Source organism: Drosophila subpulchrella, chromosome 2L (genome assembly GCF_014743375.2).
Source record: "Drosophila subpulchrella strain 33 F10 #4 breed RU33 chromosome 2L, RU_Dsub_v1.1 Primary Assembly, whole genome shotgun sequence".
NCBI lineage: Eukaryota > Metazoa > Arthropoda > Insecta > Diptera > Drosophilidae > Drosophila > Drosophila subpulchrella.
Window position 1 is genome coordinate 25,210,795 of NC_050610.1, and position 14,336 is coordinate 25,225,130.

At 42.3% G+C, this 14,336-nt stretch overlaps 1 protein-coding gene across 1 annotated transcript; it reads right to left on the reverse strand.

Annotated features, from left to right (window-relative positions):
* Nucleotides 1-3,252: 3,252 nt before the first annotated feature.
* LOC119547371 (heterogeneous nuclear ribonucleoprotein A1-like) lies at nucleotides 3,253-3,740 on the reverse strand. Its single transcript, XM_037854191.1, has one exon. It carries the CDS (start codon nucleotides 3,705-3,707, stop codon nucleotides 3,339-3,341), a length of 369 nt encoding a protein of 122 aa, XP_037710119.1. The 5' UTR covers nucleotides 3,708-3,740; the 3' UTR covers nucleotides 3,253-3,338.
* Between the last annotated feature and the right edge of the window lie 10,596 nt (nucleotides 3,741-14,336).

A 14,336-nucleotide genomic window follows, 5' to 3' on the forward strand; every position in this document is an offset into this window, starting at 1 on the left:
AAACAGCTGCTGCTCAGGCGACGTCACAAAAATCGAACAAACGTCTGTGGTAATTTGGTAAAACCGAAAACCTGACAAAAGAGTTTAAAGTGTGGACAAAATGTTTACTGTTTACCACTGACTAATTTACTTTATGTGCGTCATCTAACAGTTTCTTTTGATTTCTTTTCCGTTTATGAAATTTGTGTGTTTAATTTGTTCTTTATGTAACAATAATATTTTCGTAACGACAACCCATAAAGTCAATTTGGACGTGTCAAAGAATAAATAGAAAAAAACAAACTTGTTATTATAGCGATCATTTTGCTTGAGTCTTCTCCTATTGAAGTCGTTTTAAAATGCTAAAAAAATAATATAGAAAATGTTACGAAAGTAATATTGAAAATGTAATCAAAATAATAGATACCCTGGCAGTCGCTAGGTTCACCTTTAGCCCTCTAACCTTGTTTTCCGCCCTGGAAATATTTTCACACGAAGCGTTTTAGAATATTCGTTGCCCGCGGCGGCATCGTCATAGAAGTGGAGTGCCGTGTAAATATGGCAGAGATGAGGCTGCCACCGTCCCAAAGACCCCCAACCCCTCCCAAAACCGACTCATTTCCATCCGGAACTAAGCCCGGGATGACATGAAGCGGCTTGCGCGCGTTTCGGGCTCAACTTTTGCGGAGCCCACGCGGCGTATACTTAACGGGTACTGCCTGCATATTCACTTTGCGCCGCTTAATCGGCAAAAAAATATGCGGAAAAAAGAAAACCAAGTGCGGCTAAAAAATAGATGGCTAAAAGAGCCCAGCCAAGCTGCATGCAATATTTATGATTATTTTTTCAATTTCACTTCGATCGCTCCGGCCTTGGAAAATTTCATTTGCTGCATTTCAGCGCGACTGCTGCTCATCCTGATTTTTCCGCTTTTGTTGCTGCTGCTGCTGCTGCAGGAAGCCAGGATGTGTTTTCCTTTCAATTTGTGCTACCAAAGTGTATGAAGGAAAGCTGGGGCTCAGTAAAGAAAGCGATGACTTGACTCAAGTTGAGTTAAGTTGGATAGAACTTCCTGCTGCGTGCCACATGCACACGAAAAAAATCTGGTGATTGTAGTGCTAGAAAGTTCTATGAAATTTAATGGGGTCTTAGTACACATCATATGATATGATATGATATCATATACTTTTTCCATAAAAAATGTCTCGTCTTTTAAATTTCTTGAGAACTTTTAACCCAACTTCTTTGTACCTTAGTAAAGATTGCTTATCCTGAAAATCGAATCTTCTTTTTCTCTCTGCTTCGGCAAGGGCCAACTAATTCCACCTAAGGATAATATGATTTCCGTGCACCTTCCGCTCCAAGGTTCTCCCTGCCTTAGCCCCTCCACCTACTTTTGGCCCCCTGCAGATTACATTTGCTACTTTCGTATTTCTGCGTATGTACTGTGCTCCTGTACTTTTGCACTTGCTTCCATTTTTCAAAAGCGCGATTTTAGTCGACTGCCAACTGATGTGTGTGAGTGTGTGAGTCCCCGATCCTCCCCTGGTTTTCACTCCTTCCCCTGATGAATGGTTCATGTGTTTCACTAACCAATTTGCGCTCTGCGCTCGACGTGATTTACAGTTCCCCAGCAAGCTGTTTTGCCTGCCTTTCCTCAGTTTGCCCCACTTGCTCCACTTGCCCCACTCGCATGTGGCAGCTTAACCCACCTGTGACCGTAGCAGATCATGGAATCTAAAATAAATCAATGCTGGCCGGGCCCACATTTGATTGCCAGGCAATTGAATGGAGTAGGTACTATGGGAATTATTATTTTATATTATTTCAAGCCATGGATAAATCATACTTATATTTTGTGCATTTATTTAATGACCTTTTCAAACCACTTGAAAATAATACAAATTAAAATATGGAGTGGAAAATAAATAGTCATCGGATTTCCGGATAAAAGTATATTACTTTTTTTAGTAGCTTTTATAAATCATTGGTAATTTAATATTAGAAGCATTTAATCCTGGTGTACTATAGAAATCACTTTTAGGATTGAAATAGTTTTTACATGCACCCTGGAATATATATCCCAAACCCCAAATATTCTTCTGTTTTCAACACACTTTTTTTGCAGACCTAGGAGCTTATAACATAAAGTGGAAGTTCTATGGCAAACTTTTTCCGATACTCTTCGGCTGCAGTGGGTTAACCGCTTATGGATCTCAGTGGGGTTAAGCCCTGCCGCAGAGTCCAGTCAATGGCGGGACTGGCTTAAAGCGCCTTTGCACTGCACTCTGGTGTCCGCTCTGCTCGGAGTGGGGCATGCAAATCAATTGATCATTTCGCCGGTCCACAACTGACGGCCTTCCCAAACCAACCACCACCCAGCACCCACAGCCCACTGCCCACCCACTAACCACCCCCTCCGCCTGCGGGAAAACGCAGACAAATGTGCCAGTGTAACGTTCACCAACCGCCGAAGTAGCTGCCCTGGAGTCAGCCTCAACGAAAGTCCAATCAGAGTCCTTCCTGCATACAAGTACCTCGGTGTCACTTTGGACAAAAAACTCACTTTTGGCAGGCACATTACTTGTATACAACACTCCTTCAGGACCAAAGTTGCTCGGATGGCTTGGCTTCTCGCACCACGCAACAAGCTCGCACTCGGCTGTAAAGTCCAAATTTATAAGTCCATACTAGCGCCAAGTCTATTCTATGGACTCCAGGTCTACGGCATCGCTGCAAAAACCAACCTGAACAAAATCCGGGTTTTGCAAGCGAAAACACTTCGAAGGATCTCTGGAGCTCCGTGGTTTATGCGAACCAGAGACATCGAACGGGATCTCAATGTGCCCAAACTTGGAGACAAGCTGCAGGAACTTTCACAAAAATACATGGAAAGGCTAAATGAGCACCCAAACAGCCTAGCCAGAAGACTTGGTACCGCTGCTATAAACAGCGCTGAACCAAACAACCGAGTCAAAAGAAGACTAAAAAGACACCACCCTCAAGACCTACCGGACCGGATTTTGAGCTAGCAACGTCACCAACCTCAGCATTAATATCAAAAATAAAAATAACGAAATTATTTCTTGCCTTAAGCAACGCTTAGACTAAGTAATGTACTATTTTTGTAAGAACTGATTAGATTAAGTTGCCAATTGGGTAGCAGTGTGCTAATCTTAAGAATAAAAATTTCCACATTAATTAATAAAAAAAAAAAAAAAAAAAAAAAAAAAGCAATGCAAGCTTAAGTCTTCAGGCGAAAATAAAATATAGTTTTGTTGAAAGAACTTTAATTAACTTTAGGAATAAGGTACAGCAGCAAACTTGAAATTGGTATAAGATTATGATCTGGCTACATTCTAAGCTGAGGAGGTGGAGTTGGCCACAGTGGAGCTGGACTCAGTGGAGCTGGCCTCAGTGGTGCTCGCCTCAGTGGTTGAGGATGTGCTGTTGGAGGAGACTGTTCCATTAGGAGGCAGACCCCATGGACCGCCGGGACCTCCCTGCTGCTGACCACCCTGCTGTCCTCCCTGGGGTCCTCCTTGCTGACCACCCTGCTGACAGTCCTGAGGTCCTCCCTGGCCACCTTGTGGTCCTCCTTGTGGTCCACCTTGTGGTCCACCTTGTGGTCCACCTTGCTGTCCTCCTCGTGGTCCACCTCGTGGTCCTCCTTGGGCAGCAGCCACTGCAATCAGGGCGAAGAGGGCAATCAGGATGAAGGAACGCATTTTCTCGTTGGTAGGATTGGTTAGCTTGGTGAAAACTCTGCTTGTGATACCTTTTTCCACCGTCAAAGCACTTTTATATTCTTGAAATTTTTCACTTTTCGCAGAGAAGTCGCCTCAAAAACAGCTGCTACCCGGACACGTCATCATCAGCTAGACATCAAACAAACGTCTGAGGTAATTGGAAAAACCAAAATACAACAACAAGGGTCTGGAGCTGTGGTGTCTTGGTCTTGAAAAAGTACAAATGTTTTGCATTGACTGACTCATTTGATTTCTTTGCGTTTCAAAGCAGCTGCTCTGGACTCGGTTATGAAATTTCAGCTTCTGGTTCTATGTTTCTATTTTTGTTTTCTATTTGTCGGTTTTTGTTTAACCACTTTTGTGTTTACTCGTTTGCGTTCATACCGTTTTTGATTTTACTTTAGCATTTATGGACGGCACGTGTATGCAAAAAATATTGTATCTAAACGTATGTGCTAAAATGATTAAAAAAGTTTTAGAAATTTTTGTTTTAAATTGACTTAAGAATAGTTTTCGAATAAGAGAATACTTTAAAGTAACCTTAAGGTCGAACATAATGTTTTCGTTGCCTTGGCCAATTGCAAGTTCAATTTATGAAGACAAGACGGGGTCAAGTTCAGTGGCCACTTAATTATATCTCAGTTACAGTTCAAGTAAGAGAATATTGACTTTCGGGAGTGTGTGGGCGATGAAGAGGAGTTGGGAAATCGTTGATCCCTTACGGCGGGAATGTAATAAATTAGCCAGCAATGAACTCCAGCCGCGCTGGCATCATAAATCATCTTCGGGGCTAGGATTTTGAGTCCTAATTATCGCCCGCGCCACTGGGCCAAAGCCTTTGCTTCTGCTCCATCTACTCTCTCTAGGATCTAGGAGCCCATCCTTCCCCCTCCAATGAGCATGACGAGTCCATCCATGACCAAAGCTAATCACGAACAGTGGCCTGTGCGAAAACTGAGGCCAAGCGCAAAAAATGTTGCCACGCATAAAAATGTTGTGGGCCGCAATGGAAACTGAGGCGATTATCCCGGGGTTTTCCCCTCTTCTGGGGGAGGTGGGTGGAACAGGGATTACGATAACGCCTAGAATTGGAGAATGATGAAATGACGGAGTGATGGAATGATGCCTCGATGGCACCAGCAGCCGCTCAATTATTCCTGCCTATTTATCCCCGTTTCGATATCTGATTTAAGGCGATGAAATTGTAACTGAAAATCCGTTTAAAGACGTCTCGGGGGCGGGCGCTGTTGTAAAAATTTGATTTTAATTGAATTTCTCATTTTCGACGGGGCCTATTCAGGGGTTTTGTTGAGTGGAGGGTCGGGCCGTGACGTTGGCAAATTCAATTTGCCGCTAAATGAGCTAAATGCGATTAAACTGGGGCAGACAGACTGTGCAGCCCGAGCTCTCCGCCCATTTCGGTATTTCGTATATTAAAGCCGAGGCCGAGGCCTCTTAGCTGGGCCAAAATACAATTTCCACCAGGACCACCAAGACAAGACCGCGCTTGCGGCATGTGTAACATATGTCAGATGTGCCGGACTTGGCCTAAATCAATACAATTGTTTGGGCCCAGTCACCGCAGCCCCGCACTTGGTCCTTATAGTCCTTGTCCGAGGGGCGATGTCAACAAGCGGCCAAATGAAGAAAACAATAAGCCGAACAACTTTTCTTGGCCATCGAAGAGGCAATGCCCTAAAAAAATCATTAATCTATACAACTTCAGGAACGATAATTACCTTTATATTTATTTGTTTATGTTAAAAATCTCGTTGCCTTTTTGATAATATTAAACAACAAATAAATCTAAATTTTTAGAGACAGCCATTTATTAGTTTTCATAAGATACAAGCTCTTTTATTAAAACAACAAAATATGGTGGAAATATTATAGAGTGTCAAAGGAAAAATTGCCATGAAATTGACATCATTTGGAGAAGCGGTGGCACTCCCATATCAAAAGCATTGAATACTATAAAAATAAATGAGTGTGCCAGCCTGTTTTTATATTGCCTCACACTTTGTCAAGGATATTTTTATGTCAGGCAATTTTGACCATTAAATAAGGATTATAATAACATACAAGATTTTTCTAAGTAAATCTAAAAATTGGTTGTATGAAAAATCACAACAATAGTTTATTACTAAAAAATTTGGAAGACATAAAAATATTATAAGCATATTCCTTGAACTATGTGCAATAATAAATGAAAATGGCTTAAATCACCTTAACCAGGCAAGCATTCGGTATGCAAAAGGATACACATTTCCAGCTTGATTTTGGGCCGCCAAGGGTTCATCATTTAGTTGGCTTACCCCATTTTTGCCAAGGGATTTGCATTTGGCTTGAGCAAAAGACCGACAACAAGTTGTTGTCCCCGCTCCTTAAATCCTTTTTGTGTCTGCGCCTTGGGTTTTTGCCAATTGGCGCCGGAGGACAATGGGAAACCCAGGCGGGCGGTCAGTGGGCCAACAAGGAGGAGATATCCTCGGAGCCAACAAGCCAAAGAGTTAATAAAAAGTTGTCGTCGAGCAAGTTTCCCCTTGTATTTCCTCGGTCAAATCCCTGCCCCGGAAACCAGTCTCCTCTTGTTTTATGGGGCTTCAGATTCAGATTCAAATTCAGCGGCTGCAGCGTCAGCATTTCTACCGCCTCAGCTGTTTGTTGGTTTTCCACTTTTCACTTTATGGGGTGGTATGGTATGGATTGGTATGGGGGTGCTACTCGGCCTGTCTTGCGGCACTGCGTTTCTTTTCGTTTCGTTTCGTTTCTGCTCTGTTTTTATTTGCATACAATTTGCCAGTTTATGGCCATCAAGAGCTGGCTCTGGTTTTTCGCCCCGCTTCGGGATGCGGGTTATGTATCCCCCCTCCCCCCATCAGCAAATATATGTTATTTGTATTTATTGATTTCCAAGTGAAAACATTATTGAGGTTGGCCTCGGCCTCGGCTCCGTCATGAAAATTGTTGCGTACCCAAAGCAAATTTGCCCTCTCTCGTTGAAAATGTCGAACAACAAAAGGACTTCATTATTATTGGCTTCGTTGTGTGTCAGGATGCCATGCCTGGGCCATCGTGAGCTGGCAAACTGATTAAATTGAATTTCATATGCAAAAGGTGAAACTCAATCAAGAAAACATAAAGGCGCCGCACACACAAAACAAAATCTGTGCATGCGAAATAATTTGTAATGGACAAGATGAGCAGTAGTCAAAATTGTGACATTTTTGATGAAGAGCTCTCTAGTTAATTGGTAGAAATTATTTCAGGGTTTGCTATGACTATGTTTGTTTACATAGTGGCGATTGTCTAATATCTTTATCAGTTAGTTGTTAAAACAAATGCCTATTATTATATTACACATCCCCTATGGATATTTTGAAGGCTCATGTATCTTATAATCAACTAAAAAATATAGTTTAGTGAACATACCAAACTTTTCTCTCTCTGCAAGTATTAGTGGTTGGATCTATCTGGATGTGTGCCTGCGTATGTGCGAGTGCTCGGATTAACCAAAGCCAAGGCAGGGCTTTGCGGCTTTGTTGTGTGGCAGTGATATGCTCCGCCCCTCGACCTTTCACCTACCGAAGACCGCCCGCCGCCCTCTCACCCACCCTCCACCTTTGTAACCTTTGAGGTTGAAATTAATAGCAAAATGCAAATTAAAAGCCACTCGGCCAGAGGAAAAAGGAAAATGCTGAAAGTCAGGGGTAAATTGAATGACTCGCACTCGCTGCCATAGAAAGCTGCAACTTTGAGGGCCCTCCCCACTTCCATTTTCCATTTTCCCAGCTCGCCAAACGCGGGGGTACTTAAAAGTAAAAGCCCTGTTCGCTGGCCTGTTGTTGCTGGTTTTATGTTCATAGCTCTCGCATAGGTGATAATTTCATTTGGCCAAATCAAAACCTGAGACTCTCACATACTCCCAGCGAACAGGCAAACTGAGCCTCATATATCGAGCTAATAAAATTTTAATGAAATTACGAGGCCTTCCCCTACTCTTTTCCGACTCCTGCCCTTCGAACCTTCTCGTAATAATCACGGCCGAAAAATTTTATGCCCCCTACGTGGCAAAACAACGAGCCACCGAAAAGCGGAACCGCCGAAAAGGGGAATTCAAGTGGAGCATAAAAGGAGCTATTAGCTGGCATATTTTTCCCCATTTTTCTCACTCCAACCCGTTCCCAGAAATCTCTTACTCGTTTCGCCGTTCATAGCCCATTCGCTGCGTCGAGGACACGCACATTTCGCCAGCCATGTTGTGAGTGCACTGCTAAAAAAGGTATGCACTTGAAAAGTTATTATTAATTCTTTTAAGCATCCTCTAAATACAAAATAAAATGTAAAACTTGTATTTTACTCACATATTTATGAGTCCAGTGCTCAGATACCATTGCCCAAAAGTATGCAGTAAAGGACAACTAGTCTTGCATACTTTTAGACACCTCTATAGTAATTTCAGACCTCTCGTTTAATAATTCCTTGCACTATTGTGCCTATTTTTGGTATTTCTTCTCTTAGTTTTTGCAATTACCACGATTGTTGTTTGGTTTTAGACTGTTCAATAAGGAACTACCCGAAAATGGAGATTATGTATTGCATAATAGGATTAAATGCATAATTATCTTGTACATTGTTAAGCCAGTTTTCAGTGTATGTATTCCTGTGAGTAGGTATGTGTGTGGGCGTGGCAGCGGGAGTGTGTGGGCGAGTGTGCATTAATGATGCATTGCATCTGCCATCCCGCGTGCCAGCTTAAAACGCTTCGCATCGCTTAATTAGAGGTGAACTGGGGTCGGGAGGGGCTGAGTTTCCAAGGGAAGTCCGGGGCACGTGCATTTTAACTGACTTCTTGTCGCGTAATTGCAAAGGAACACAAGTTTTGATTAAAGTTTGGCGAAACTACACGGAACTTACAGCCAGAGATGAGCGGGAATATTTGACTCTGTCATGAATTACTTGACGATGGGAAACTATTTCTGAAGAACTTTAACTTTGTGTTATTAAATAAATATATTTGCTTTTTTAAATTTATTAAAAAAATGCTTAACTCAAAATGTTAAATTGGATGAATCGTAAAATGCAGGGATGCTTTCCAAACTATCTTTACTGAAACCCAGGATAACGAAAAGGTATTTGTAATATTATAAAAATATTTTATAGCCATCCGCTGGATATTAAACTATCGTAATAAGAAGTTAATCCCTGCAATATTAGCTGAAAACGCGATAATCTGTTGCCTTCTGTAGCTTTGCTCATCTCTCCCCGGAGCATTACGCATACGCCGCGTGAGCCCGGAAAACTTTCCCTGCAGTGACGTCTAATTAAAACTTATTTTTGCAGTTTGCCAAGACAAAAGGGATGGCTCCTCCCTTACAGGTGCAGTTGTTGTTGATTATGTTGACGCCAATGGAAATATTTATCAAGTCATCGCGTCGCAGGTGGAAAATGCATATATGGCGTGCTGCTGCTGCGGGCAAACAATGCAGATTACGCATACGCCATGTGTTGCATGTGCGGTGCTGCGTGGGAAGCGCGTGTCAAGTTGTGTTGCCCAAAAAGTTAAATGAGGCGCAACGCGGCTAAAGTTTGACGCTGATTCTGACACGTTTGGCTTAGCTTTTCACCTGCGATTTTCGGGGCCCTGTCTGCTCTAATTAAAATTTTCAGCGGCTGTGCAAACTAATGCGGTTAAGTTGGGTTAAACGAGCCGAAATTGGTGCAACTGCAGTCCAGGGCTCGCTTTAATGTCCCCTGGATCCTGCCATATCCTTCCAATCCAGGAGCTGCGAGGGCAAACATTGCGGTGCAGAGGATTCAGACTGGGGCGACATCTAATGACCGCACGGCTCGTTTGCTTCATTTGCAGTGAAATGGATGCACAACCGCAAATCAAACACAGCAAATGGGTTGGGAAAGGGCATGGGAAAGGGTTGAGCTGCCGAGGGGCAGGAGTTCAGCCACCATAGAATTGAGAAATTTCCCAGAAAACGTTTTGACAGTTGAACTCTCGGCCCGGTTATTTGATCTCCGCTCCTGGGCAGCTAGCACTTGGTTTCGGCCTTTTCTTTTTTCGGAAGGCAGTGGTTCCGTTTTCAATAGAAATGCAAATCCAATTCCGTTCCCCTTCGATGGTTCTTGACATTTACAAGGTAATCCGATCATTACATGTGTGTGGGACAGATTGTAGGAGAAATATTTAAGTTATTTCTCGGATTTACGAGCATTTCTTGCGAAAATAACAGAGGCGATGGAAGGAAAATTGCACTGGACAACGTTTAGAACAATTGAGCTGTAAGAACTCCTGATAAAATAACCAAATTCGAAGGAATTTTAAATACCAAGAGTAGGGCTTATCATAGTTATTTAAGACCTGAGAACAAACTGCTCCGTAAGTGATAAATACTAAATCAAGTTGGCTGCCGCGTAGACGTGCCATCCAATCATAATGTGGATGAGCAGATTGGACAGCAAATATTGCCAGCTATTGGCAGGATTCGAAGGGATTGCGAATGCTTAAGCGAGTCCTTGGGTTTTCTGTTATTTTGTGGTTCATTACGTTCTCGAGCGCAAAATCAACGCTGTCTTGCTTCTTGGCAGCGTTCCCGAAGTTTGCATTTGGCTCGATAAACTCGCATATACTCGATAAACTCGAGCGTAGACACGTACGACAGTTGCCGTGCTCCTCCGCCGCCGAAGGACACCCTTTCCCTGAGATTTTCCCGGTTCTGCTGGCTGCTCCATCAACAGTTTGTGGCAGCTTGTTGAAATTAATCATTTGGCTGCCAAGACGCATCTTTCCCTTGATTTCTACTCTTTTTCGGGGGTTCTTAAGTTCATATCATGGGTTTGTAGGGATCTTGAATGACTGAGCCTTTGGACTTTACTTTTTTGTCATAACTCTGTTAAAACAATGGCTCTAGCTAATAGGATCATTATTTTATCCATTCAAAAACCCAAGCTAACGATCTAAGTTACTCTCAACTAGATATAAATAAATTACATTTTGAACTTTTAGATTTACTTGTTTTTTTTGTCAAAAATCGTCAAAAACTAAAGTTGTTAGGTTTTAATTCCAATCGATTGGGAATTTCACAATTTTGTGCTTTATTTGGTAAAAATTCTGTTTTTTTGGTGGAAAATTCAAATTAAGGATCTGTTGAAAACAAGTTAATTTAGTTAAAATGGTCTTGTAGCTAAAAGGATCAAAGTTTTATGCTCCAAATAACCTAATCTAACAACTCGCATCACTTTTGGGTAAAATAAAAAAAAAAATATTTTTGCCACATATTTGAAGTTTTTATAATCACAATTTTTTATGAAAAATCGTCAAAAATTAAAGTTGTTAGGTTTTAGTGTCAATCGATAAAGAATTTAAATACGAGATGAACGAGATATGACATTCCATATTTGGACAATTTGTTGCTTTTTTTTTTTGACAAAATACTGACTTTTTTTGGTGAAAAATTCGTACTAAGGATTTATGGCAAAAAGGGGATTTTTTTAATGTTATTTTTTTTTGTAACTTAGTTAAAATGGGTAGCAAATCTAAAGTGATCACAGTTTTATGCCCCTAGTAACCAAAGCTGAAGATCCGCACCTGTTTTGGGTGGATTCAAAAAAATAAGTATGTCAGCGAATTTTCGGATCTTTCTTAATGATCACAATATTTGATGAAAAATCGTTAAAAATTAAAGTCGTTAGGTCTTAGTGTCAATCGATAGGGAATTTTAATACGAGCCTAACGAGGTATGACATTCCATATTTGGGCAATTTGTTGCTTTGTTTCGGACAAAATCCTTTTTTTTTTTGGTGTAAAAATTAAATTTTGTCTTTATTTTTGGTAAAATGGGAAAACAAATAAAAAGGGATTGGGCTTTATCGCTAGGGTATTCGACTTTCGGAGTTCCCGAACTTTGTCTTCCCAGTTGCTCCTCCAGATTCGACCCCTCCCCCTAGTCGCTGCCATCCATAGCAATCAGTTGGCAGCCTCGACTTTCTCTTTCTCATCTGTCGCCATGTTGCTACTTCCGTTTCCGCTTCTAGTTGGCTTTACGTGAGTGAGTGTGTGTGCAGTGTGTCAACAACATTATGTTATTTCTTTGGCAGACGTGCGCGTGTGTGAGTGCCGGCATGCCACTCGCGTAATTTCCCATGGTAACTGAACATGTGAGTGCATCCTCGTCTTCATCCACAGCCACTCCCTCTGGCAGCTGTTTCCTGTCCTCTCCAGTTGTCGCGACAATAACTGCGAAGATTTTTCCCTGCATTTGTTTACAGCTCGCTTATAATAAATTGCAATCATGACTTGAATGGCAACAGCTCAACCACTCGCCATTTCGCTGACTCTGATTGTATCTGTCGGTATCTGTCTTCATTTCCCGCCCCTTGGAAATTTTCAATCAGCCGCTCACTGGGCTAGAAATCCGTTTTCCGCTACTCGTTTACCATTTCCCACTTTCCCGCCGTCGCTCGGGCGTGATTCCCTTGCCGCGATTCCGCCGAGATAACCAATTAGAACGCTTATGGGCTGGCGCCTTTTAATCCAACATCACTGTGAATTAAGTCCAATGAAGGTAAAGTTGTGTTTTGAAATCACTTTAAAAGGTGTCTAAAAGTATGCAGTAAAAATATAAAATGAATCCGTAGGACTTTTGTATTTTAAATATATATTGTTGCATACTTTTAGCCACCGTCTTAAAGGATTTAAAGAGTCTTCCCTGGGCTTTACAAATAAATCATATTGATTTTATAAATATAACAAACTTTTTATTAGATTTTAAAAGAACCCCCACCTGTTAGCCTCAGTGCACGCATCTCAATTAAAAGTGCGAATTGTCATCAGTGCGGAAAATGTTTAACGTGGATGTTTTTATGCCTGATTAAGCAGAAGGGTCGGGGGATGAGACCCATAAGCGATCCCAATCTGAGGGCGAGCATATTTTGTCATTTCCCGCGCTGACAGCAGCCACGTACCAAAAAGAAAAGTTGAACGAGGCCGGAGGAGCGAAAACTTTTTGGGCAGCATTTCGGCATCGCCTGGCTTTGGCTTTTCCCCCACAATTTCCCCATTTCCCCATCGGTTTTCCTTTCCGTCACAAAGCTGGCTTGTTATGCGTTGCTGTTTCAGTTCACTCGCTTCTTTGAATTACAGGCACTGCATGGCAGGCAAATTTATTGGCAAATTGGGAGCACAGTGGTTTCCTTTCATTTCCCTTTCTGCCTTTTTTTTTTTTGGTGGCAGAGGGGCACGTGTGTATGCTCTCGCACTTGAGTGTATTTTTTACAGCTTGCTTTTTGTTTATGTTGTTTTTATTGATTGAAAATAACTTAGTGCCGTTTTATGGGCCAGAACGGGGGAATAAACTTGGGTGCTTTATGGCAAAGGTAAATAAAGTGCAAGAGTTTGTGGGCACCGATGCCTCGTGGGAATCATTGCAGACCTTGGAGCATTGTTGGCAGCTTCCCTTCCCAATGATAATCCTGAATAATTAGCGGGAATTGGCACGAGGCTCCGCAGAGACAGCATCGCATCAGGAGAGATCTGCTCACTTAATGCACTTTGGCATATGCGTAAATTGCCTTTGGAGCGGGTGCTAATTAAGTGGGCTTTGTGCCCGGGGGCTCAACTTTAATGAACCGACCGCAGAACAGGGCCGCCCTCCAAAGCGGGCTTCCCGGACAATGTGTGGTGCCCTTTTTTGCGCGTGGGCTCAACCTGTTGACCCAGCTGGTCATTTGTCAATGCCGGAGAAAAACATGAGCAGTGGCGTAGGCAGGGAAGAATCCCAGGGTTTTACAGACCAATAATTTAGGAACATGTAATGATAATGATAATGAGTACATTGTATAATAAAAATATCCTTTAGTCGAATGGTGAATAAATGGGTGATGATCCTTGGTTGGTTACCAGGTGAAAAGTCTTGGACTTTAAAACATTATACTTTATCTATATATTTTCTTTCCCTATTTTCCCATAAAAAGCTTCCAACAAAGTCCTCTGATTAAACATTTTATTAGTGTCAAACAAGCTCCTCGATAAATCCAAACTCGTTTCGCCACTGGACATGTCCCCATTTTTATTCATTTCGTTGGGTCGTTCTGTCTTTTATTTTTTCGAGGGTCTGTCTCCGACTCCGACTTGACCATATTAATTAGCTTGATTAAAATTAATATTTGCGCAACTTTTGCGACGCCACAAAATGTTGTCGTCGGCTGGATGGAGCAAATGGATGGGGATGCAGGAGGGGCAGCAGCTGTGGCAAATATGTGCAATAAATAAACATTTCGGCGCTGTGACAGCCCTTCGAGGCGAAGGTACTCCAACTGTAATAAAGCAAATATAAAGACAGCCAGCTCCGTTTTATTGAGCGGAAGCGGAGCACGACCTGCGACCCGCGACCTGCGACCCCTGACCTCCGACCATCGACAACGACCAAAAACCGTGAGCCAAGTGGCAACAAAGTGCGCGGGGATAAATCCTGATGCGTCAGTTTGGGGCGATGGAAAGTGAGGAGTGGAAGTGGAAGCCACTGAATGGGGCCATGAAAAATGTTGGCGTATTCATTCGTTCTGGCTGCGAGTGTCGCCAGCACATCTATCCCGGAG

Bases quoted from the DNA above. Each gene is read 5' to 3' on its own strand.
- LOC119547371 (XM_037854191.1), bottom strand. From the start codon at position 3,707: ATGCGTTCCTTCATCCTGATTGCCCTCTTCGCCCTGATTGCAGTGGCT.